This window comes from Bos javanicus, chromosome 3, assembly GCF_032452875.1.
Source record: "Bos javanicus breed banteng chromosome 3, ARS-OSU_banteng_1.0, whole genome shotgun sequence".
Classification (NCBI taxonomy): domain Eukaryota; kingdom Metazoa; phylum Chordata; class Mammalia; order Artiodactyla; family Bovidae; genus Bos; species Bos javanicus.
Window position 1 is genome coordinate 101,377,664 of NC_083870.1, and position 26,545 is coordinate 101,404,208.

The window sequence follows — 26,545 nt, forward strand, 5'->3', positions numbered from 1 at the left end:
ACAAATAAATTATTAATATTAAGATTGTTTATCAAGGCAATTGGCCCCAAGATTGAAATATAGTAAAATGAGATTCTCTTTACCAATAAGAAGAAAATAATTGTTGAAAAGACACCATCTATAATACTAACCCCTCCAAAATTAAGATACTCTGATTTAATCTAATGGAAAATACAAGGCCTTTGTAGAAAAAATTTTAATATTTTGAAACAACTTTTTTTTTTTCAAAAGGCCAGAACATTCTGCCTTCTCATGAGTTATTGTCAGTTAATAGTCGAGACACCATGTTAAGACATATGCACACACATACAAACATTCAGGCACATACTTTGTAAACAGGAATTGTAAGAGACTGTTTTCTGCATAGATCAGGGGAAAGGCATCTCAGATTCAACACACTGCTCGCCCAGCTCCAGCCTGAACTGAGAAAACTTAGATTCTCTGCTTCTCCAAAACTGCCAAGCCCTTGCCATTTCTGATCTCTTTCAGTCCCAAGGTGGCATGACAGGAAGGAATTTGGCTTTTCCTTGGATGCACAGTTTTTTATTCTAATTGAATCCAGACCATCAGATTTCTGATATTTGGCTACTCTTTCTTCCTAGGTCAATCACTTCCATCCGGAGTGAACTGATTCCATACCTAGTAAGAAAGCAGTTCTCCTCAGCTTCATCACAACAAGGACAAGAAGAAAAAGAGGAGGATCTAAAGAAAAAGGAGCTGAAATCCTTAGGTCAGTGCTTGAATTAGTGCAGTACGGGTAGTGACACTTATGGAAAGAGTGGCTGGACAACTTAGCCCATCCCAAGATGCCTGTCTCAAGGCATCAGGTTCTAATCCAGCCAACGGCAGGCCAGGTTAGCTTACACCACTCCCTGAGCTCTGGGCAGGCTTACTCAAGCAGATTCTTGTCCCTATGCTCTTCAGGGACAGGCTAACCGTACCTCGGGTCTGTTCTCTGGTTAACAGGCCTGGTTTGGCCATGTTCGTCTCTAGACCTTTTTGACTTTGCACTCTGCCCACCATTTCTCAGTTCTCCTGTTCTCTAGACTCTGGGAAGCCCCACTGCTGATTAAACTCAGCCTCTCCTATCAAGGGAAGAAAGGTGAAGGGCTGTATAATGACAGTCCAACCAGAGCCAACAGACTTTCTCCTTTCAAGGATATAGGGATGAGGTCAGTCTTTGCTCTCATATTCTTGCCTAGTCCCTGGCCCAGTCCTGGACTCATAGTAGATGTTCCCAAAAAATGTGTTTATCAAAGGAGTAAATCGAGACAGTATAGCATGATGGTTAAGATATCAGGGCTTAGCATCTCAGACCTGGGTTTGAAATCTGACTCTACCTTTTATTAGTTCTGTGACCTAAGGCAGATTTTTCAGGCTTTTGAGCCCCAGTTTTCTTTATCATAAAATAAAAGATTTCAAATGACTGTTGTAGGAGTTGAAAAATTGGGGCCCAGGTCCTGTGCTGTTTCTCTCACAGCACAACTACCAGATGTGCTAATAGAGGCTAGCAGCACAAAGCCAACAGGGCTAGACACTAAAGCCTGGACAGCCACTTGTATTTCTCCATGTGTACAAGAGTCTATTTTATCTTCCCCAGTAGTCCTAGATCATCAGTCAAACTTGCTTACAGGACCTTTTTTTAAAACATTTTTGTGTCATAATATTTCAAATGTACATGAAAGCACATTGCCTCTTTTAATCTTTGACTTAGTCTTTCAGGTTTTAGTGGGATTTCCCCTGGGTCCATGCTGCATGGTTGAGTTGCAGGGGAAGAGATTTGAGCTGTACCCTCTTTCAAAACTTGACTGAGTCTATATCCTTTCTGTTATCTGTCTCATGTACTTGCTTGTTTTTGGTTCTGAAGATATTTACAGTTTTATAAAAGAAGCCAATACACTGACCCTTGCTCCCTATGATACCTGCTGGAACGCCTGTCGAGGAGACAGCTGGGAAGGTTTGTCCAGATCACAGGTGCGCTGCTATGTCCACATCATGAAAGAGGGGCTCTGCTCTAGAGTAAGCACCCTAGGACTCTACATGGAAGCCAACAGACAGGTGAGAAGATGAGTTCAGAAGAGAAATCATGGGGATTCGTCTCCCAGGAACAGACCGGAGCCTTTTGTCTTATTTCTTCATTAGGTGCACAGTAACTTGTACAGAATCCCTCATTCCTAAGGTTGAGCAAAACCTGGTGTGTCAGGAGACACCACAGGGGTACCCAAGTACAGCAAAAGGGGGAGTGAGGGGCATGATGCAGAGGCAGAGCCACTGTGGCTCCAAAGAAAGGCCAAGATCTCCAGGAAGGCTTAACTTCTGGCCTCTAGGTTCAACAGATTTCTCCTATTCTGCTCAGCATGGGGATATCCATAACACTTCATAAACAAGCAGATAAATACTGTGTAACCAGGCACACGGGGGAGGTAACCAGGCACACAGGGGAGGCTTTCCTTAGAAGGTGAAGGAGCAGAGTATAGAGTACCCAGATGGCAAAGCATCAGGGAAGGAATGCCTCTGTGAAAGAAATCTGGAGAACAGCATTAGAGCATGCAGAGTCTTGCTAACCCATCCTTTTAACCCTGAGGTTTGTGAAGTGTGGAGAATGAGTAGACTCTATTGAAGGGGAAGCAGTGGCCTTAAGGCCCGCCAGGTTTTATTTAAGGCGAGGGTGAAGAGGCAGAACAATAAGGAGGCAGCTTTTGTGCAAGAGCTCTTTATTGTGTAGCAGGGACAGGAGGAGGGGAAAACTGGAATTGGAATTGAATCTCTGAAGAAAACCTGACTCAAGAATCTTTAGGACCCACACCATGTGGTAGTAACAGTCTCAGACCCAGACCTCAAGCTAGCCTCAAACTAGATTGGTTATAGTCAAGGGAATCCAAGCCACAGGGTTATGAGAAGTCCCAGCTAGTCCCATGTTTACCCAGGGCAGTCCTGGGGAAAGTTGCCCCTATGTAGCATTAGAGGTATATAGAAGGCTTCCTTAATTTAACTTTTAGTTCTCCTTATTCAGTTCTATGACTAGAGTCTGTCTGGCTGGTCTGAAAGCAAGTTGATGGATACCCTGAGGTCAGAGAAGTATCATCTGGCGTGTCAGCGGGGGCTGTGCGTCAGATAGGCCTGGATGGCATTGGCTGAAGTATAACAGAGGAGATCCCAGGGATAGGGACAGAGGGATTAGCCTTCACATCACCAGTATAGCCAGTCTGGCCAGGCCTCCCTCAGTTAGAGTGTCTACCACACACAGTGTTCTGACCAGCATTCTGTCCACACTGAGAATCACAGATATACTATCTCTGCCTTAAAGGGTCCAGAGCTAAAACACTCCACACCCATAACATTTTCAGTTTTCTCATACTGGAAAGAGAATAGTGTGAATGTCCCCTTAGGCATTTTATTTTGTTGGTAAAGAACATGGATGCCTCCTTAGGGTGTGTCCTGATTGTGGAGTTATCTATCATTACTCCCATCCTCCCCTCCTGCATGGTCGCTGTGGTCCAGGAGGTGAACAGGAACCTAGGGTGACTGTGATTAGGCCTCAGGGTTCCCCTTGCTCTCTTTAGACTTCCTCTCCCAAATGCTGCCTGGCTATCTCGAAGGCTTGTCTCACAGCCTCCCGGTTGAGGGACATAGCAGTACTTCAGGGAGGAGGCTCTCAGCTAGGAAACTGAGGTTGAGACTGTATAGAAGCTATTGCATAAATGATCCTTGTCTTGGGGGAAATACATCAGCCTGCCTCATCCAGACAGGAGGCAGTGGCTAAAAATTCCCCACATCTCTTAACTGAACACGGGGTTATACTTAACATGCTTTCAGGTGTTTTCTGGTCTTACTTTAGTGACCAAACCTCTTTCTTCAAGGTGTCCAAATTGCTACCTGTTATCTGTCCAGAAGAATCGCTGATTCACTCATCAGCCCAGATTGTCAGCAAACACATGGTAAGTGCTGGCTTGGGCAGAGCAGGTATGGGGCACTGTCTGGGTACACTGAGGCTTGTCCTTGAGAAGCTGGTTTGGGGTGTCAAGCCCTGAACATCACTGGCCCCAGGGAAGTCCCAAACTGGATTCTGGTTATAAAATCTTACCTTCCAGTCCAGGCTCTCAAGCAGACTGCCTGGACAGGTGCTGAGCCCAGCCACACAAACCCTTTAAGGAAGGTTCGTTACAGCCTTTGAACTCAGACACAGGATCTTTCCATTTCTGTCCCTCTTCTTACCCTGACTTGAGCACTGCCTTCAGGAGAGCACCTCAGTATACACAAGTGCATGAGTATGTAAGTCTGAGTTGGTCTCAGAGATATTATGGGACCTTGTGGCCCTGAGAAATACTGGTGATGATCCCTCTTGCTGAAGTGTCTCTAGGAAAAGATCTCACTAGACCCCAGCTTAAGGAATCTGGAGGGTTGGTTTGCAGTTGGTTGAGATGAAGGGACAAGGTATTATATTTTATATTTTTATTTGCCTTTTACAGGTTGGAGCTGACAGCCTCATTGGGCCAGATACACAGGTTGGAGAGAAGTCATCCATTAAGCATTCGGTCATTGGTTCATCCTGTGTCATAAGAGATAGAGTGACTGTCACCAATTGCCTTCTCATGAACTCAGTTACCGTGGAGGAAGGGTATGTCTCCCCTTGTACCCCTTGAGGCAAGGCCCCTGATGTCTCTGGGAGGCTTTGGAGGCCACCCTAGCCTAGGGAGATGATCAGCTTCGGGAGGGGAAGATAGGGGAAAGGAAGGAATAGTTCCTAGGCCTTGGTTTCAGTGCCAAAAATAACATAGTCTCAGAAAGCATTTCTCGCATTTTTCTCATGACAATTGGAGTCCTGAGATAAGCTGCCTTCTCTTGCTTTAGTATCCTGCTTGATGGGATGACCACAGTAGTGAGCCTGTGGCAGGGCTGGAATGACACTGCACCAATGTCTAAGAGTCACCTGCCCCCTCTCAGTGTCCCACAGAAAGCAGAGGCCTGCAAGGAGTGGACGTATAAGACACGTTCCATTTTCAAAGGAAAGCTTCTTTGTTACTAGTTAGAAAGAATCTTTTCCCATTTTAAGATGCTGTGGAATGCCCTAAAATCTTGGTTTATGAACAACCTGAACTTGGAGTAAGACTTAAATGATGCTTAATAAAATTCTTCTTCTATATGGACCTCAGGTTTTTTACCTTGTATAAAATGCAAAGTTAGTGGTGGAAGAGAAGAAGGATATTACCAATGGTCTCCAGACTTTTTAGAAAGGAAACTTTTTCTTAAGAAAAGCAGAAACTCATTGTTTAAAACTGGTAAAGGCACTGTTGTTTGGAATACAGTGGGGGAGGGGCACTTATCCTTCCTATGGAAGGTGAAAATTGATCTATAAAACAAATTTTAAAAACTACTCTTTGCAACCCCATGAGTTGTAACCTGCTAGGCTTCTCTGTCCTTGGGATTTTCCAGGCAAGAATACTGGAGGAGGTTGCCATTTCCTTTTCCAGGGGATCTTCCCAACCCAGGGATCGAACTCTGGTCTCCTGCATTGCAGGCATATTCTTTACCGTCTGAGCTACCAGGGAAGCCCCAAATCTTGACCACACCCCCCATGACATGTGGGATCTTAGTTTCCCAACCAGGGATCAAACCCTCACTCCCTGCATTGGAAGGCAGAGTCTTAACCATTGGACTGCCCTGGAGTTGTGGCTAAAACCACTAGGTGAGAGAATTCCCCGGCAGTGCAGTGGTTAGGACTCTGCATTTTTCACTGCCAGGGCCGGGGTTCGGTCTCTGGTCAGGGAACTAAGATCCTGCAAGCCGCTCAGCTCGGCCAAAAAAAAAAAGCCAGTAGGCTAGGTCAGCCTGAGATTGATTCTACCTCTGACATCTGTTGATTTCTCTGTCCAGGAACTGATAGGAGGGAAGGATAGGGGAAGACTGTATGCCTGTGCTAAGTTGCTTCAGTTGTGTCCAGCTCTTTATGACCCTATGAACTCTAGCCCACCAGGCTCCTCTGTCCATGAGATTCTCCAGGCAGGAATACGGGAAAGGGTTGCCATGCCCTTCTCCAACGGAAAGATTATAAAGGCCAGTAAAAGCTGAACTACCTCTCACAACTGTCCTTGGAATTAAACGAAACATTTTGGGGAGAGGTACTACATAGGGATAGAGCTAAAGGTTAAGCCTTTGCTCTTTAGAAAGAGTGGCTGATGACAATTTTGTAAAGTAATTAGCCTCCAATTAAAATTAATTAATTTAAAAAAAAAAGAATGGCTGATGGAAGACGACAGAGACAGGGTGAAAAGGAAAAGTACTATAATATGTCCTCCCCCAAGCCTACAACCTGACGATTCCCAGAACCCTGGTGAATAGGCCTAAGTTTTCTGTTGGGAGTTTGGAAGAATCTTTGCTGGAGAATCTGACCAGCCCAAGAAGAAGAACCTGAATTTATTTACATAAGACATTTCTAACAGCCCAGTCAAATCACCCTATAGTTAAAATTATGGATGACAGATTCCATTCATGTACTGTTTTAAAATTCTTTCCTAAATATGAGGAGATAATCAAAGATTACCAGAGATCTAAAGAAAGCCTCTATCATGAAAGATACAGACCAAATCAGAGAAAAAAGCAACTTAAAAAGAGACAGAGACTCTTCAGAGAGAGAAAGATGCTTTCAGACAACCTTTCATTTCAAAGAACAAGAAAGAAACTCTTAAGAAATTTGAAATATGGTAACAAAGAGGGAAGACCTCAGTAAAAAAAAATAGGAAGATAAATTTGAAATTTCCCAAAAAGTAGGAGAAGGCAATGGCACCCCACTCTAGTACTCTTGCCTGGAAAATCCCATGGGCAGCGGAGCCTGGTAGGCTGCAGTCCATGGGGTCGCTAAGAGTCGGACATGGCTGAGCGACTTCACTTTCACTTTTCACTTTCATGCATTGGAGAAGGAAATGGCAACCCACTCCAGTACTCTTGCCTGGAGAATCCCAGGGATGGGGGAGCCTGGTTGGCTTCCATCTATGGGATGGCACAGAGTCGGACACGACTGAAGTGACTTAGCAGCAGCAGCAAAAAAAGATAAAAAGATGGAGCATATAAAAGAAATGATAGAAAGTAAGAGAGAAAGTCCAGGATGTCTAACATCTGAATAGGAGTTCCATAAAAAGAGAGTTGATAAATCGGAGGAGGAAATTATTTAAGAAATAATATAAGAAAATGTCCTAAAACTGAAAAATATGAATCTATAGAATGAAAGGGCCTACTAAGGGGCCAGCCCAATGGTAAAAATAAGCCCACATCATTGTAAAACTTCAGAACATCGGATACAAAGCATGCCACCAACTTACAAAGAGAAATAATAGGTCATAAACAACTAATCAGCAATCAGAATGGTTTTAGACTTATTACCAGTAGCAACAATGAAAACTTGAAGGTAATAGAACAATGCCTTCAAAAATCTGAAGGAAAATTAATTTCAACCTAGAATTCTGTACTCAAGCTGAGTGTTAGTCAAATGTGATAGTAGAATAGAGACATTTTCAGACATGAAAAGGTATGTCCCACCAAAATGAAAAGTAAACCAAAAGGAGACTGATGAGAAACAAGAGAATCTCACTCAGAAAAAGACAAAAAGAACTGCGGGATATGGGGACTTCCCTGGTGGTTCAGTGGTTAAGAACCCAGCTTCCAATTCAGGGGACATGGATTCAGTCCCTGGTTGGGAAACTAAGATCCCATATGCCTCGGGGCAACTAAAACCCAACACAGCCAAAAATAAATAAACATTGAAAAGAATCCATGGGAAGATAGTGAAGGCATATCCAAGGATGACTGCTATGCATGAAGCATAAAGGGAACAATTAGTCCAGAGTGGAATCCAGGATACACTTATACAGGAAGATGAAACTGATAAATACATATAAACATCTTGAAAAATTTAGATAATTGGCTAAAAAGTCAGGTTTGAATTAAAACAAAACAGATATTAACTCTGTTTTTAAAAAAAAGTTGTACAATAAAGGAAAAGGCATCAAAGTTTGCTATGGTGGCTCAGTTTGCCCTGGTGGCTCAGTGGTAAAGAAATCTGCCTACCAACACAGGAGACACAGGTTCGATCCCTGATCCAAGAAGATACCACATGTGGCAAAACAACTAAGCTCATGGGCCACAACTATTGAGTCTATGCTCCAGAGCCTGGGAGCCACAACTGCTGAAGCTTGCATGCCTAGAGCCTGTGCTCTGCAACAAGAGAAGCCACCACAATGAGAAGCCTGTGCACTGCAACTAGAGAAAAGCCCAAGCAACAATGAAGACCCAACACAGCCAAAAAGAAAGAAAATTGTTAAAATAATTTTTAAAAAATGAATAAACAAACACTGATCATTAACCAAAATTTTGCTATAACTACATTGAAAGGATGAAAGGTAGGAAGGGAGAAAGGAAGCAGTGGCAGGAAGAAAAGAGAGCTAAACCTTCATCTTCCATTACGCAAAGCCTATTGACAATGCTTAAAACTGAAAAATTAAGTAGTGATTGTTGTTGTTTGGTCCCTAAGTTGTGTATGACTCTTTTGCGACTCCATGAGCTATATATACCACCAGACTCCTCTGTCCATGGAATTCTCCTGGCAAGAATATTAGAATGGGTTGCCATTTCCTTCTCCAAGGGATTTTCCCAACCCAAGTACCAAACCCACTTCTCATGTATTATCAGGCAGGTTCTTTACCACTGAGCTTCTAGGGAAGACCCCAGTTTCTGAGTAGAGGTTAGGAAAAGAGGTCAGACCCAGAGACCTCTTCCTGAATCATTGAGCTGTGTTCTCTGACATACTTTCCTGTCTCCATTTTTCTTTTTCTGCCAAATCCACGCTTTCAGCATTTTTTTATGGAGTAGAGCATGAACTTTGGGATCAGACTGCCAGATTGAATACTGGGGTCTATCAGTTATTAGTCACTTAGGGGATTGGTTTTATGTCCTTGAGCCAAATTTTCTCACAATAAAATAGAATAAAAACCCAATTGCCTCAGAGGTTTACTAGGAATACTAAATGAATTAGTAGACATAAAGCAGTGAAAACAGCACTTGTCACAAAGAATGTTAGCTGCTATCACCATCATCTTCTTCATTACTTTATCTCACTTCACAGAGGTGGCATGTTCCCTGTGTTGTTGTCTGAAAGAATATCTGATCATATCCCTGTTCTATTCAAAAACTTTTGAAGAATCCATTCCATTATCTTTAGAATAAAGTTTCAATCCTTTGGAAGAATTTGAGAAGGATCAGTATATGTGCCTCTTTGTACATTTGGTAAAATTGTGCAGTGAAACCATCTGGTCCTGGACTTTTGTCTGTTGGGAGTTTTTTTTATTACAAGTTCTATTTCATTTCTAGTGATTGGTCTGTTCTAGTTATCTATTGCTTCTTGATTCAGTTTTAGAATGAAGTTTCAACTTCAAGGTTTCTCATGTTTTTCATGATCTAGCTCCAACACTGGGTCCTGGAATGTTAGAATGAAATGGGGTCTTAGAAATCATCCAGCTCAATTTCTGCATTTTTACAAGGAATAAATGGTAGTATCAATCCAGACTTTTTTCTTATTGTACCTGTGCTACTCCATGTCCCATTCCAGATTCCTGCATAAGACTGAAGATGTCACCATTCTCTTGAAAACCAGAACTACACTTGTATTTGTCCATTTGATCACTTAGTTCTAGAGTAGCTCATGAGGCTTTATAACTTCTACTCTCTGTCTCATCTTACCTCAGACCTTCCAGCGAAGAGAGTGCTATAACTTTCTTGTTTGCTTTAATTGGTAACCTCTCCCTCTTTCCCTGTGGATGGGCAGACAAAGGAGCAGCTGTTTAAAGCCCACTGTTAGTGTCCTGAATTGATATAAATAAACTTGGTGAGGAAACTAAGGCTTCCAAGGAACTCCAGTTTATTTATGAGAGAAATTCATAGAAAGACCTAGCATAATATCCCAGAGTCATATTTGGTGGAGGTATAATCTCGGATAGCCTAATAAGGCATCTAGCTGGGGAAACAGTAAAGGTGTAAATGGTGGCTGCTGCTGTTTTTGTAAAAAAAAAAAAAAAAGTTTAAGTGAAGCTCTAGGTAGCCCACCTGGGGTTAATGACTTGGAAGGCCATTAGAGAATACCCAACCCTGCAGATTAGCTCTTCGTGATATGATCAGACATCTTGCATCCCATATGATCTTTTTTCCCATTATTTTCAGGTCATTTAGTTTTAATTACTTACAGTAAATTTAGGGAAGGTGATTAAATTGTAGTCATGTGAGACTTGATTACCCTGATGCTATTACATCTGGACTAAATGGCAGAGTAGGAGCATGAATTTGTCTAGAAAGGAGTTTCTCATATTCTTGGTCTGCTTGTCTCTGCCAGCAGTGGTTTGGACAGTGGCTTGAACACTTGCCTGAGGTCCTCAGGGTTTGAAGGATGCTAATAGAACCACCTTGGGAAAGGTGTAGGCAAGACTATGCAGAGAAGGCTTCTGCCTGTCTTTCTCATTTTCTGCCACTTCCAATTTATATGACAACTGATGCTCAGCAATCCAAAGTATGGTGAAAACTTAATTGTCAATCCCATGCTCTGCGTCTTTGATCTTCTGGTCTTGTTTAACACCTGCATTTCCTCCTAGTCCAAGGTGAATGACCCAAGCAGCAGTCTAGGGTAACACCTTCACATGCAGGCAGGCTGGGGAACCAGGATTTTACCTGGATTTCCCATGCTTTCTACAGGCAGCAAGTACAGCCCTCCAAACCAAACAATATGTTACTGTTTCACATTGTTACCCTGAGTGTCCTCTGTACCAACACTTAAACCACTTTCCTGCCCACTGAGCCCCTTACCTTTCCACTCCTCTTAGTCCTGACATTGACTTCGCCTGAATTGTCTCTTTCTAGAGATCTTTACCTGTAGAAATCCTACCCATATTTCAAGGTCCAATATGTATTCCAGCTGCTTCATGCAGTTTTCTTGAATTTTCCTAGCCAGATATTATCTCCCCCACCTCTATGTTCCTGGTGTAACCATCACTTATGCTTGTATGATATTTAATGCATCTTTCTTTTTTCCTCAACTAGACTATAATTTCTGCAGAAATACTTCTCATGTATCTTTGTATCCCTTAATTCACAGTACTATACTTTTCATGTACTAGATACCTTGTGAGTATTTACTAAATGAAAAAGAGAGATACCTGATTTAAGCCCTCCTACTATAATTGATGGATTTCTGTCAAGAGAGCCCTGTTTACTTCTAGAAAAGTAAAGTACTTACTTCTTGGAGTAAGTACTTAACTCCTTGAAACTCATCAAGATGAAAACAAAACCAGAGAAGGAAGCTTCATCTGTAATAAAACTAGATAACTGCCATGTACCCGTACACAGATTAGAGAATATCTGCCAGACACAAAGGACACAAAGAAATTTAGGTCAAATCCAAAAAGAACACCAAGACTGGACCAGCATAAGGAACAGTGACATGGGCAGTCCAAAGGAGAAATGGTAAACATCACTTTTACAAAATCTCAGGGCACAGAGAAAGGAGAAAACCAGGCTGGTCTCATACTTTTCTATGACATTTGAGGCCAGAAGACAGTAAAACAACATTTAGAAAATTTGGAAGGGAAACAGTTGTGACTTAAGAATCCTATAGATAGTGAAGTTAGGGTTAAAGTATAAAATCATCAAAAATACTCCAAGGCTTAGGAGATGTGGTGCCCATGAACCCTCTAGAAAACTCTGCTTGAAGACATAATAAAAGCCAAATAGGTAATGAAACAAAATACTGATAAGTGGGTAGATTGAGTGTAAGTCTGTGGCAGTGATAGTTGCAAAAAGATCATAATTATTAAAAGAATTCTGTCCATGTTTCTTCAATAACACTTTTATATTAAAAAAAAAAAAGCAAATTATAAAACTTTGACAAGATCCCCTGGACTTAAGGGGCTCCTCAGGACTTTTGATTCATTCTCTATTTGAACCATTTGCACTAAACCCATCTTCTGAGAATACTCCAGCTTATTTCTTTTAAGATTGTTACATCTTGGAAACTCCTTGGGAGTCCAATGGTTAGGACTCCATGCTTTCACTGTTGTGGGCCCAGATTCAATCCCTGGTTGGGGAACGAAGATCCTGCAAGTCATGTGGTATGACCAAAAAGATAATAATAATATATATATTTTTTAATTGTTACCTCTTCACTTTGATTCCCTCCCAAACCGTTCTTTTTCTTTTTCTTTGCCTCTGCTTAGGGAATATAATTCAATTTCTTAGGAGGGAGACATTTTTACCACTAAACCCTTGTGTAATGAAGGGAGACATAGAACTAAAAGGAAGAAATGTTCAGCCTACTCACTGGAGACAGTACATTTTACTTATTTATTTTTTGGCTGCACTGGGTCTTCAACGCTGGGCATGGACTTTCTCTAGTAGTAGAGAGTGGGGGCTACTCTTCGTTGCAGTGTGTGGGCTTCTCATTGTGTTGAATTCCCTGTGGAGCACAGGATCTAGGCGCACAGGCTTAGTTGCCTCTCAGCATGTGGGATCTTCCCGGACCAGGAATCAAACCCACGTCCCCTGCATTGGAAGGCAGGTTCTTAACCACTGGACCACTAGGGACGTCCCCGAGACAGTACATATTAATCTATAGGACCGAAGGGCAAGAGTGACTAGAGACAGAAAGAAAGTGAGATATTTTTACAAGTATTATATCTCATTACATGAATTAACCTGGGTAAATGTCACAGATATGATGTTGAAGGGGAAATAAGGAAGTTGCACTAGGATATATAGATATAGAGAATAATAGCATTTATATAAAATTTTTAAAATTTGCAGAAGAATACAATGTATCATTTACTATTATATGAAGTAAAAATGCTTAAGAACAATAAATACCAGAGTCAAACAGTAGTTACCTCTGGGAGGAGAGGGGGGGAAATGTGAACAAAGAAAATTGCTGTATTTTTGTATTATTTTTTGGAGGGTTCTTTATATTCTCTGTATTCTTCTCTGCTGTGCTGAGTGCTAAGTTGCTTCAGTCGTGTCCGACTCTTTGTGACTCTGTGAACTGTAGCCTGCCAGGCTCCTCTGTCCATGGGATTCTCCAGGCAAGAACACTGGAGTGGGTTGCCATGCCCTCCTCCAGGGGATCTTCCCGACCTAGGGATCAAACCTGCGTCTCTTACATCTCCTGCATTGGCAGGCAGGTTCTTTACCACTAGTACCACCTGGGACTTATCTATGCCTGAAATATTTCATTGAAAATAATACATGATTCTTCTTCTAAAAGAAGACACCTGGACCAGAGCCCCTTGGGCCAAGGCAAGGAGCCTCTGGCATCTGGAGAGATATGGGCAACTCAGCCATAATCTTTGGACTGAAGCACCGGATGGCCTAGAGTGGACCTTTAGTCATATGCCTAAAAAGTTTTTCTCCCCCAAGGTTATGAATAAATTTAGCAAGCCTGCCAGCTAATCTCCAGAGAAGAACCTGCCTGTCCTCAGAGTTACTGAAAAGTTTCATGGCTCTTTGCCAAACACTGCCAGTCAGCAGCTGAGGCAGAAGCCTGTGGCACAGTGGAGGGTCACTTCCCACTGTGTAGGCTTGGGCACATGGCTTAATCTCTGTGAGCCCCAGTTTTTTGTGTAAAAATTAGAATAAATACCACCATTCCTGCAGGTTTGCTAAAAGGATTAAGTTACATAATGAATATAAAGTGCTTTGTGTAGTGACTGAGCTGTATTAGACATTACATTTATATAAGTTCCCTTCTGTCCTGAAATAAACTGAAAAAAGTCCTAACTAAAACCAGAAGAGGAATGAGAATTTGGAGGCATCCCTGATTCCCAGGTGAGGGCTTCTTCCTCATGCCACGTGCCATGATATGACATGGTATGCCTGGCTAAGCAATGATCTTACTATAGGCCTCTGTGTTTTTCTTATGGCCTCCTGTCCACTGAAGCTTTAGGGTTTTCAGGGTAATTTCCCAAGGCTTGCAGCTTTGCTTAAAGTTTGACAGCATTAAGAAGTGAGGGCTTCCCAGCTGGCACCAGTGGTAAAGAATCCACCTGCTAATGCAGGAGATGCAAGAGATGTGGGTTTAATCCCTGGGTTGGGAAGATCCCCTGGAATAGGAAATGGCAACCCACTCCAGTATTCTTGCCTGGAAAATTACATGGACAGAGGAGCCTGGAGGGCTACAGTCCACAGGGTCACAAGAGTCAGACATGACTTAGAAACTGTGCACACACACAAGGAGAAGTGAACATCAAAAGTCCATTAATCTTAGCCATCTCCAAGCAGATTCCTAGAGAACACAGCCAGGCGTCAGCACAGCAGAGTCCTTAGTACCCAGCTGAGAGCTTAAAGTAGAATGTAGAAGCTGTAGTTCTGGTATTGGACTGGGTCTTTTCATGAGCTGTATAGGAAGTCATCCCCCCTCCTACTTTAAGCACAAGGCAGTCTTTACTGTGGACTGGCAGCGTGGAGGGGGCTTGTTAGATATGGTAGTGTCTGTCCTTCCTCTCCAGCCTGAGCAAACACACATACTTGCAGTAAAATCCTTAACCTTGGAGTTCTTTTTCAACAGGGGGAAAGCTAAATTGGCTTAAAATTTTTCGAGAGTACCTCAGCCTTACTAATGAAGGTGACTTGTGACTGCAACAGTGATCATGGGAAACAATTGAAGAAACAAGTAGTAGAAAATAGTTTCATACTCACTAAGGCCTTTTTTCAGGTGTTCATCTCAAAGCCTTCCACAGATCCACTGACCAAGAGCTTCCACTTTTTCCCGATCACATCTGCAGATTTACTAGTGGTGGTTTATTTGTCTCAGAGGAACACAAACTAGATGAAACAAACAACAAAGCAATATGGGCGGTTCCTGAAGATCTCAGTGAGACCTGTAAAACATCAGAACCCACGCTCTCCATTGCTATAGAAATCTGACCTCAGTCATTCCAGACTCTTCCTTCCAGAGATGGTTCCCACTTGTGTCCCAGATTCCAAAATAGTCATTTAGTACTCTCTGATTATGGCTGCTTGAGTTCCTGTTGGCTCTTTCTCGTTTACTGACTATGTTTACTTCTTGCCCAACTCCAGAGCATACTATATACTATATACTCTTTAACTACTGAGCAAGAAGCATCTCCTTACTCCCATTTTGAAAAAAGAAGTGAGACTTTTCAATGACAAACTAGAGGCCAGTTATAAACCTACTACTATACCTCAGAAGCCTCTGTGTCTGAAGCTTTCTGTATGCTTCCTTACTACTCTTTTGGGGTGAATTTTCACCCCAGGATCCGGAATCACCCTAACTGCTGATTGGATTGCTTTCTCTCAGGGAGGGCAAATTGAAAAGTTCTGGAAGGTCCCTTAATGCCCACCCACTGAGCATATCCTGAGTTTGAGCCAAAAAAACTAGTACTGGGACTTCCCTGGTGGACCAGGGGTTGAGACTCCATGCTTCTATTGTAGGAGGCATGGGTTTGATCCCTGGTTGAGAACTAAGATCCCACATGCCTCACCAAGCAGCCAAAAAAAAACCTAATATTTTCTCTGCCCATCTCTAGCCCACAGCAGAGTGCTATGGCTTTGACCTTTGCCACTTTCTGACAAGCTTTAACCTTCTAGAAGAATAAAGAAGGCTCTGAAATGCCATAAAATGCTAGAATTACTTTTTTGCATTTTACTAAAATTTTGGCACTTGGCAAGGATCTTTTTTATGACCTGTGGATGATAGTTTCAGTCCTTGGAATGGCCTCTTTTCCATCCCCCATGCCTCTTGGATTGCTTGAGGATTTTTCCTTAGTTGATGTTTTATTTTGTTTAAATGGACACTCAGACCGTTCCTACTTACCTCCTTCTCCCCTCCAGCTGCCCACTTCTGACTCTTTAGGGACTGAATATTCCCTTATTAGGATAGATCTCATTCCACAGAGCCATCTTGGCCCAGAAAAACAACTCAGCAGTCCCAGGCTTCCTCTAGTCTTCTCCCCTAATTTCTTTGTTTGACCATGCATGTATGGATTCTGGAGTCAGGCAGACTTAGTTTTGAAATTGCTACTTGGCAGTTAATGTGGTTTTAGGTAAATGGTTTAACTTCTCTTAATCTGTCATCTCATCTGCAAAATTTGGTTATTTTATCAGAGGTAAAAATGATACTCCTAGAATCATCTAGGTAACTCACTTCTGTAATATATGTAGCCTGCTTAGCATAGTGCCTGGCCTGAAGTAGGTATGGAATAAATGCTAGTGAAGATTTTCAGAAGGACTTCCCCCCACCCCCACCCCCCATCCTCAGAAGCCAAGAGGATGCTTTTTAAACACATTCAAATGCTAAGAGCCAGTGGTGCTACTCTTGAGAGTGTGGCTTTAGGGTCTAGAGTAGTCTCTTATATAGCATGGAGTTGGCTTTTAAAATATCCTATTTTTCTAAATAATTATGGTTTTGATTAACCAGGGTCTGTGGTAAGAGCTGTGGGGTACCCATTATTTCTATAGCTTATCTCCTAGGAAGATTCACTGGATCTGAGCCTCCACTGAAATTTTTTATATATTCCCAGATGAGAGGCAGAAACAATGGATCAGCCCAGGGGTCAGGGCCAGCTTCCACCCCCAGACCAAAGGAAGAGCAATTGGGTGGAATTTAGACCTCCAGGTCTGGGGTGCCTAAAGAACTGAAGTCATACTGTTTGTTCTTTGCAGGCTTTGGGTGAATATCATTATGAGCATATACAGACTCTGGACTTCTCTAAAGCCCAATCCTCTCTTGAGGCAGTCTATCTTCTAACATAATCATGTAACCATTAACTAGACTGGCCAGCTATTCCTAGCATATGGAGGAACCAGAACCTCCAACCCATAAGGGTGAGGATGGTGATGAGAGACATGGACACTCCCTAATTTGGCTACTGTGTTACAGAAGCAACATCCAGAGCAGCATCATCTGCAACGATGCCGTAATTGAGAAGGGAGCAGACATCAAGAACTGCCTAATTGGAAGCGGCCAGAGGATTGAAGCCAAAGGTAAACCAGAACCCAAATTACAATCACAGATACCATTGTTTTCATATCACACTAACAAAGATAATGCTCTGTGCTGATGAGAACTGGGGAACAAGCATATGCATACCCCACAGATGAAAACATATAAATTGATAAAAGCCATCTTAGGAGGGCAATTGACATCACTGTCAAATTTTTTAATTCTGACTTCACAGTTCCATCTTTGAAAATTTATCTTGTTAGATAAGTCTTCATATATATTTATGCAGCCTTACTACCAAAAAATTTAAAACATACCAGAAATATCTAATGACCCAGATTGGCACCAATACTTTAAGGTGGCTGTCAGGCATAAGAGAAAAGGGCCAGTGATCAACAGAGGCTCTGGAACTATCTCTGGCAGCCTCCTGCAGTCCTTGGGTACTTCATCTGACCTGGTAATTAAGGGAGAGGAGTCCCATGGATTCTTGGCCTGGAAGAAGGTTAGTAGCTTCTTGAAAGCCATTGTCTCGGTGCCATCCTCAACTGCTTAGAGATGCTTTAGTGTTAGCTTGCTCTGCTCTGTAGCTATAGAAAGTCTGTGTAATGCTTAAAAGACATACAAACATCAGGGTTTTCCTGCTGGGCTGGGCAAATTGGAATGGTCCATAATTTGGCAGAGGATTTTTAACCAAAAAGTAGCCAAAGCTCAAGATCAGTAAAGAGGGCACATTGCTTTTCAGATTATTCCTTAAACCTAAACTAGGGTGGGGTAGGAGAGTTGCTGAAAGAACTAAATCCACCAGTTCTGAGTTTGTGGAAGCCACCTTTTCCTTCTCCCAGTAAGTAAAGGCCTTCTTCCATTTTTCCTCCTTCCCTTTTATTTTTTAAAGTCATATACCTTTCCTGTGAGCTTTAGACTCAAAACAGACCTGGGTTCAGATCTCAGCTGTGCAAATCACTGGATGGGCACCAGGTTGTTTTTAATTTCTAGGCCTCAGATGTTTGAAACTAGAAAAACTGAGACAATAATAACTTATTTTGGAGGATCGTTGTGAGAACTAAATACAGTTAAATGTTATGAGGATTACACACAACTTCTGGAGCATACCATGGGGTTTAGAGCTCCACATATGCACCATGGTCTTGTGCCTCTCCGTGCTTTTGCACATGCCCTCTCTCTGTCTGAAATTCTTAATGATTCTGCCCAAGTGTTTTCTCTATAGAACCTTCCTGACTCTTTCCATGACTCCTCACAGTCAAAATGAGCATTCCTTCCTCCTCCACACCTTTGTCAATCCCTTAATTAAAGCACATAGACAAATGGCAATTATCTATGAATCTATCTTCACTACTAGACTAAGAACCTCCGACCAAGGACTGACTTATTTCAATATGTGTCCCTAGCTCTCGGAACAGGTCCTAGTTTATAGTAGATGTGGGAAGTGTAGAGATGAGCAAATAAATTTTGGATCCCTTGGTAAAGGGAATTTGGGGGCATTTCAGGGCAGAGAGTTAGGGTTCCAAAAAAGACATTTGTGAGACAGTTGCAATTATCATGAGATCTCTTCTGACTTTTTTCCTAAACTTACGCTGATGAAAGAACCAAATGCAACACTGATAAATGAACTGAGGAGATGCTGCCTTTGCCTGAAACCACCCTTCAGCCTTATTTCTTCACTAGAGACTAGACATAACTCTTCTTCTCACTGCCTTTCCTCTCACATTTCAAGTACTTTCTTCCTCTACATGTGAGAATTGTCATTTCTGAAAGGCCTTTTCTGGGTGATACTAGTTTACCAATAAAGTTCTTTGTTGTAAGCAATATAAACTATCTCTGGGTGATTTAAACTGATAAAGAATTCATTGAAAAGATACTAGATAGCTCACAGCTCCACGATGGCTGCAGAATCAAGCTTAGAAAATGGGTCACAGCCACGATTTACCCTCCAGATCATTTTGGTGAGGACACTGCTGCCATCTTCACTGGATACTACACGCTTGCTCTGCTGCTCCAGCTGCCCAGCAGCCCCAAAGTGGAATCTCTTGGTTCCTATATTTTTGTGTCACTAGTTCCCAGCTCATGGTTTCTGGTGGCTACACTAACAGGTCAAACCTAGGTTATCTGTCCATGCCCTTGCTGTGGGGAAGGCTGGCATTTTTAGTTCAGTCTGTGGGGGACAAACTCCACCTGGTATCTCACTAGAGAGCCTTTGAGCTGGAGTGTTGGTCAGTAGTGGCTCCCCAGCTGTTGGTACTTTCTGCCATGATCCCATGCAAGCTGAAGGTATGATCCTAGATGAGAGGGCTGGGACACCAGCTTGAACCCCAGGACAAGGGGCAAGGATGGCACTGCCTTCCTGGGGGGGGGGGGGGGTGTTGCACTGGCTTATGGCTATTGTATACAGCTTTAAACTGTTCTCTCGTGCACTGTCTTATTGGGTTCTCATGAAAGCCCTCTGAGGTAGGGATTCTTTATTGACCCATTTGGTAAAGTGGAAACTGAGACTTTGAAAGTTGAAATTTACCAAAAGTGGAGATCAGTCCTGGGTGTTCTTTGGAAGGAATGATGCTAAAGCTGAAACTCCAGTACTTAGGCCACCTCATGCTAAGAGTTGACTCATTGGAAAAGACTCTGATGCTGGGAGGGATTGGGGGCAAGAGGAGAAGAGGATGACAGAGGATGAGATGGCTGGATGGCATCACCGACTCGATGGACGTGAGTTTGAGTGAACTCCGGGAGTTGGTAATGGACAGGGAGGCTTGGCGTGCTGCGATTCATGGGGTCGCAAAGAGTCAGACACGACTGAGCGACTGAACTGAACTGAACTGAACACAGCTAGTACATAACACAACTGGGTCTTGAGCCTGAACTATTGACAGCCTCCAAAAAGACCAGAGGAAGAAGCCACTCCTGGCTGGCCTAGCAAAATTTAACAGTGATACTCTTTTTCTCCCTTTAGTCCATCTTTCCCCAACAGGTAGGAAAAATATATTTGGCCTCCATATCCTGGCTTTTTCTCTCCTCTTAGCTCTTTCTCCTGCTCAACATACCAGTTCACCCATACCTACCCTTGGCTTGAAGAGAAATTTGGTTTTTGATCATCTAGGGCCTATTGGTTGTTTCTTTAAAATAGAATTCAGAACCTCAGCCTATTCTCTGACTTTGTGGAAGGCCTTGGAACGGATCCTTCAAAAGCAGGATAGGATAATCCCATCCGCTCCCTGACTCCTCATTACATTTCTCTGTCCTTTTTGTTCTCTTCTATTTGGGTTTGTGGCCCCATGCAATGTTTCTTCTACCTCTTTCTTGCCTCTTTGCTTTGTAAATTAGCTCCTGCTCAGCAAAAAAGTAGAAATACCCAGTGCTTTCTTGTTTTAGTCCCTCCTAGAGCCAGGAGATGCTTCCTTTTGTTGTTTTTACAGGCATATTTGAATGTGTGAACTCCATTTGCCACTGCCCTGCAGGGTCATACCCGCCACCCCCCCCCCCCCCCCATCCCCCGCCCCCGGCTTTCTTACATGCTGGAACCTGGAACCTCACAGTTTTCTCCTCCTTCCTCTCCCCACCTCCAACAAAGTCATAGTGTGCCTTTCTTTTCCTTTGCAAGGACCCCTCTTAGTTTTGTGTGCAGAAGGCATGAATGAATAATGAATGCCAGACAGTGAGGGTTTGACGCACATCATCTACCATCAAGGAGCACAGGGCTAGGCTTGCCACACCCCTAAGATGTCACAGGCTGCAATGTCTCCTGCGCTTTCTGGTTCTAACTAAGACTATGTGTCTCGTTAAGGGTCCTGAAGAAGGGGCCAGGGAAGTCTCTAAACTGGAGATCCCCAACATTTCTTACTCTGGCCTCTATGCTAGAGGGATCGCTGCGGCCAGCCCAGTAGTCAGTGCTTTCCTGCCACAGGTATTCCTGGACGTCAGCCTGTTCCCACTATCATTTTCTTTGAGGCTGAGCTATATTGAGAAAGCAAATTCCCAGCCATCAGTGTAGCAATCTCAACCTGTTACCATGGATGACCTAGACAAACATCAACTTAGGTCCTCACTAGCAAAGAGGTCAGGAGATAGCAGGGTCCCCAGTCAGTCTTTCTCCTATTAAGGGATTTTAGGAAAAAACATTCATCCTCAGAAGTAATCCTGTCCTCTCTCCAAATCCCAATCATTTGCATGCCACAGAGTCACCACATCCATAGCAAAAATGGGACTCTACACCAAAAACAGGACTCTCATAACCCAGTGTAGGCCCCACTGCCCTTTTCTAGCATTACTGAGAGAACAAGGCATTTTCTAGCAATTCCAGCCTTTCTCACCCCACCCAGCATGCTCAGTTAATGAGATTATCTCTGGCAAAAATCCTGGCAGCCAAGTTTGACCTCCTGCTCAAGCCAACTGAAAAGCTATAGCCAACAAAGTCAAAACCTGGGAGACTAATTGGACATTTCATCTGAGTCTCTTATTACTTTCAGAGAGAGAACTTGGATCTCTTCCCTGGGACCACAGTGATCAGTCCTTTGGCCATGAAAGTAGACCTGATGGGTACATAGGTCAAGTCCTGCCTAGCAGGAATCCTCCCCAGCCTCCCAACAGTGCAGCTTCTCGTATGTGACTTGTCATTCCCCTCTGTCTCATTGGTTTTTCCCCAGCTTTCTTTCCTCCCTTGTGCTCTTCTCTTTAGGATCTTTGCTGACCTGATTCCAGCCCAGAACTTTTCCAGTGTGTTTACTGAAGCTTGCTTCCAACTCTGGCCAAGCAGAACTAGCACTGCTTGTTTTTCCCCTTCAGGTTTCCTCCACCTTACTGAAAGTCTCCATAAAATCTTCCCCCAAAATGCCAGATGCAATAATTCTCCTCTGAATGCCAGTGAGCAAGCCAGAGAAGGTGCAGGTATTTATTTGGAGCCTAGCAGAGCAGAATAAGATGTTGTTTGCCTCAGCCTGACACCTCACTCACCCCTCTGGTCTGGAGGACTAAGGACCAAGAAGAGTGTTAATAAAACTGGGACTGTCTTCAGAACATTCCAGTGGCCTGGGAACTAGGAGGAGCCTGGGTGAAGGGAAGGCAGATGTCAGAATCTAGACATGAGATGATATGGCTAACTCATGGCCACAGAGGGCATAAGGGCCAAGAGGAACTTTTGGAGGTTCCTGGGAAGCTAGCCCAAGATGCATTTCCTTTGTTCTTTTCTGATCAGTCTTACCTCAAGGTCAAGCCTGACTGACAGTCATACTCCAAGACCAGCCCCAGCCGTTGGGAATGTAGAAGCCTGAGCACTGTCTGGGCCTCCCTCCCATCCTTCTCACTGAAGGAAGCAGATGGCTTTCTGGGGCAGGACCACACAAGCCAAACCCAGGTGCATTCTGCAACTTCCATTTAATTCTTACCAAGGCTTTTTACATCAGTTATCTTACTGAATCCCCACAGCTTTATGAGGAAACCAAAGACATGGAATAATGTGATCAAAGTCCAGTTAGAATTCAAAGCTCTGTGGCTCAGAGCTCTCCTATTCTGCATTGTCACCTTTTCCTCTCACAGGAGGTTGCCTCTGTCAAATACAATGCTATAACAAAAACTTTGTGAAAGGCCTAGACCTGAGCTTCTCTTCCTACTGGAGAACATTAGAGAGACAGGCCCAAAGATGCTCTCAACCCCTAGCACCTTTGCTGTGATGCACCAGTGTGTCAATTGTGTTCTCTTTGGCAAGGGGATTGGAGGCCTTCTCCTCTATACATGCTCCTTTTCCTTCTGCTGTACCCTCACATAACCACCGAGAACACACATGCTTTCTTCAATAATACCACCTCCTATTTTCTAGGCTCTGGGAGACTAGGGGTGTCAAGATGAGTAAGACTTGCCTTTTACTGTCCAGCTGCTCAGTCTATTATAGAGACACAGATAAGTAAAGAACTAAGTACAGTTTCACGGGTATGATGTCAGGGTTCATTAAGGACAGAAAAGAGAAATCATTCAGTTCTTGGCACAAGGATCAGGCATACCATCTCAAAGGAAGGAATTTAGGCTAAATTTTAAAATTGCTGGCTATACATCAAATATACAAAAGGGAAGAACCTCTTAAACTAAGGGGAACCAGGCAAGCAAAAAACAGTCTCTTGTGTTGGGAACTGCAAATCATTTGGAAAATCTAGAATACAGTATGTAAAGGAGATGTAGCAAGAAACAAAGCTAGAAAGGTGGGTAGAACAGAAGACATGTCTGAAATCTCAAAGTTTTCAGGGCTTCAGTCAGAAACCCCCTTTCTACTGGCAGAGCAGAAGTAGGCTCCAGGCTGTGGGCACTATGAACAGACCAAAACATCTCGTGTTATCAAACTTGGTACCATTATCAACGGTTTTCATTTTGCTTCACCAAACCTTTCTGAGGCTGAAGTAGAGCTGCAGGAAAGTCAAGAGTTTCTGCCTTACCTATCAGGGTCACACTTAAAGTCCCAAGTATGGCAATAAAGCTGTTGGACCTTCAGAGGTCAGGCTCACCCAGAAAGAATCCATTGTCCGCCAGGTGGTCAGCCTTTTCTGTCTGAGTCAGTAGAAGGCTGAACACTCCCCTCTCCCCTACATCTGCCCCAGGCCCTCAGGGAAGAAGGCATGCCTGGTTTCCCCTGCCCCTTCCCGACCATTGGTTCACTGCCCCCTTTCTATAGCTCCTACTTGTTGAAAGTTAACCCTCTTCTTACCTTTTACCACATAATTGGTCAGCCCCCAGGGAAGTCTCCTAAATGTATCAAGGGTTCACAGTCTTCCCGCTTCCTCCCTCTCTTTTTCCAAACATCTTGAACAACTTCAGCGTATTTATCAATGAACCATCCAGCCCCTCGGCTTCACCATTCCCTGATCTTCTCTACTTCACCAACCTTCACTTCCTTGCAACTTTAGACACAGTCACACCCTTTCCTTGTCATTTAACTACAGACCTCTGAAATCTTTCATGTGCCAGCAGCTATGCTAGATATGATCATAAATCCACTGCCCCTGCACTCAAAATCCTTACAGAGAAATAGAGATACATCCAAGGTAGAGTGTTTTCACAAACCAGGAAATGAATGTTTCAGAAGGGAAGGCACCACATAGTGGAGATGCTTGATTAGGGTATTTAGGGTGAGTAGGGAGGAGAAGAAAGGCATTTGAGGCAGAGAAAATAGCATATACTAAGGTCTAGAGCTATAAAACAATATGGCTTCCAAGTACAAATGGAGAAAGATGGAAGATAAAACTGGAGAGGTAGACAAGGGTCAGGTCATAGAGGGCCTTATGGGTTTGAACTTTACAAAAATAATAACCACTGTTTATCAAACACTCAGTATGCTTTAACTCATTGAATTCTCACAATAACCCTATCGAGTGTGCAATATTATTTACATATGACATGGGAGACATCTCCCTTTCTCCTTTGAGTATCTCCATTTAACTATTTAGTCTCTTTTCCTCTCACTCTTTTTCCCCCATGCCCTATCCTACACCAGAGTTTTTCACATTCCTCGTTCTTATATCTTTATGTCTTTGCTCATGCTGTTCTAACAGCCTGGAATGCCTTCCCCTTGATACACTGCCTGAAAAAACTCTATTCATTCTTTAAGACTCAGTTCCAGTTCCCCTCTGATGGAACGTCTCCTGAAAGCCAGGTGTCAGTCCCCACCTCCTGGGTGGGAAGATGCTGTCTCTCCCAAAGACCTTTTGGCAAGTTGTTTTTCCCAAGAGCTTCTAAAGAGCAGAGCCACATCGGAGAGGAATAAATGTTTATGAACACAGAATTAGAAGTAATCGGATTTGAAATGAACTCATTTGCTTCCAGTTCTCAAACAACCTTTTCTTTTTCTTTTATAGCCAAACGAGTGAATGTGATCGTGGGGAATGACCAGTTCCTGGAGATCTGAGTTCTGAGCAAGTCAGACTCCTTCCTTTTGGCCCCCAGAACTACAGATGTTGGCTGGCCCACCTGTTTGACTCTGTATTTATTTACCAATAAAAGAAGGGCTCCCAAAGGCATTCTGGAGACTTATGGAGTAGTTGGGCTCCGAGGATACAGTGTATGTTCCTGTTGGAAAAACTGTCAAGAGCCAGCGTGTGGGACAAGATAGGACACGTGGCCTGGCTCTTATACACCAAGGTTATCAGGCAGGGGCAGCAGCTGTCCAGTGGTCAAGCTCCCAGGAGGGCTACTTTCCAACTGGCTGGCCCAGCTTAGCCCTTAAAAGCATCTCCCACCTGAAAGGACTTGAGGGTCCATCAGCCCCCAACCCTAATCAGGCTTTGTAGATCTGTGGGCCTAGTTGCTGCCATTGCCACCTCTGCATGTGATGCGCCTCCTGCAGCTGCCAGTGTGGGCAGCCTCAGCCCCAGACTTAACTACTCTGTTCCCATACCTACCCACACAGGTTCCTGGCCCCTGCCACCATGCCACCCCAGCCTCACCCTCCCACCCCTGCCATTTACTTCCCATCCTCCCAGTGTCTGGGAGGCATCCAGCCCAACTGTTATACCCTGGAGACCCTTAAAGCAAGCAGGAGGCAGCCCCTGCCTAGCCAGCAATGCTATCCCCACAGGTTTTAGTGGAAGCAAGGACAATAAAAGAAAGCTGTGGGCTGAGAGAAGCCAGACCCCTTCTCACCTCTTCTTAGGGAGGTCTGCCCAACTGGGAAAGGAAGAGCCAGGAACCCAGATCATCATTTGAAATTCTTACTGATTCTTCTCCAGCTGCACTCCTTTATATCCTAATTATATAGACTCTGCTGCTTCAGGTAATTGAGAAATGAGACTTCGGTTCTCACAGCTCTTCTGGAACCCCATCCACCTTGTCTGCACCACCCCTACTCCCAGATACTGTACTCCGCTCCTGCCTCTCCCTACACCGCTTTTACCACCTGCAGGTGCTGGCTGGAAGATGAAAGTGGTTCCTGGGGTGAGATTTCACCTCCTAGAATTATCAAAGTAAAGGTTTCTCTTGATGTGTTCACTGTGGGTGGCAGTAATTATAAAGAATGATTTGAAATACTGGTTTCTACATTGCTTCAAAAATCTGAAGTCTCTCAAGTTCATTTGAGTGATCCTGCCTGAATCTTAGTTGCTGTCATTGGACTAACTCATAGAGAGTAACTGAGCATTCCTCCTCTGGGGGAGCTCCACCTCCACCAGCCCTCTGGGTTGCTCTAGCGCTCCACATTCTCCCCACTGGTCAGGACAAGGTTCCTGAAAGTCTGCCCTCATCAGAGAGAAGCTGAAATGGCCCAGCAGAGTGGTTGAAACCGAGAAGACTGTGGGGAGGTAGAAATAAAGAGCTGTGGTGGTGCCCAAGATGATCCTGTTTGGAGCTGAAATTAAATGTGTGGGGCAGCGATGGTGCTGGAGACAGTCCTGGCCTGAATAGAAGACCTGCGCTCTGGAATGTAGTCTGGCTTTGGACAGGTCACTGCCCCTAAGTTTACACACCTGCAAAATGGAAAAGTTGAACTGGGTGACTTTTAAGGGCCCTTGTAATCTCAGGTTTTATCCCCTCTCAGAGCTTTCTGATGCTTGGGGTCCAGGTGCAGAGATGGCTCCTTGA

The 26,545-nt window shown here is 43.6% G+C and overlaps 1 protein-coding gene across 1 annotated transcript in view; it reads left to right on the plus strand.

Moving 5' to 3' along the window:
- Positions 1–24,990, plus strand: part of EIF2B3 (eukaryotic translation initiation factor 2B subunit gamma) — a 117,711-nt gene extending 92,721 nt beyond the window's left edge. The window contains exons 7-12 of the mRNA XM_061413125.1: positions 603–730; positions 1,868–2,058; positions 3,861–3,938; positions 4,470–4,618; positions 16,922–17,025; positions 24,829–24,990. Of these exons, the coding sequence (XP_061269109.1) occupies positions 603–730; positions 1,868–2,058; positions 3,861–3,938; positions 4,470–4,618; positions 16,922–17,025; positions 24,829–24,878 (700 nt within the window). The 3' untranslated portion in view covers positions 24,879–24,990. The remainder of the gene's footprint in view (positions 1–602; positions 731–1,867; positions 2,059–3,860; positions 3,939–4,469; positions 4,619–16,921; positions 17,026–24,828) is intronic.
- Positions 24,991–26,545: the final 1,555 nt, after the last annotated feature.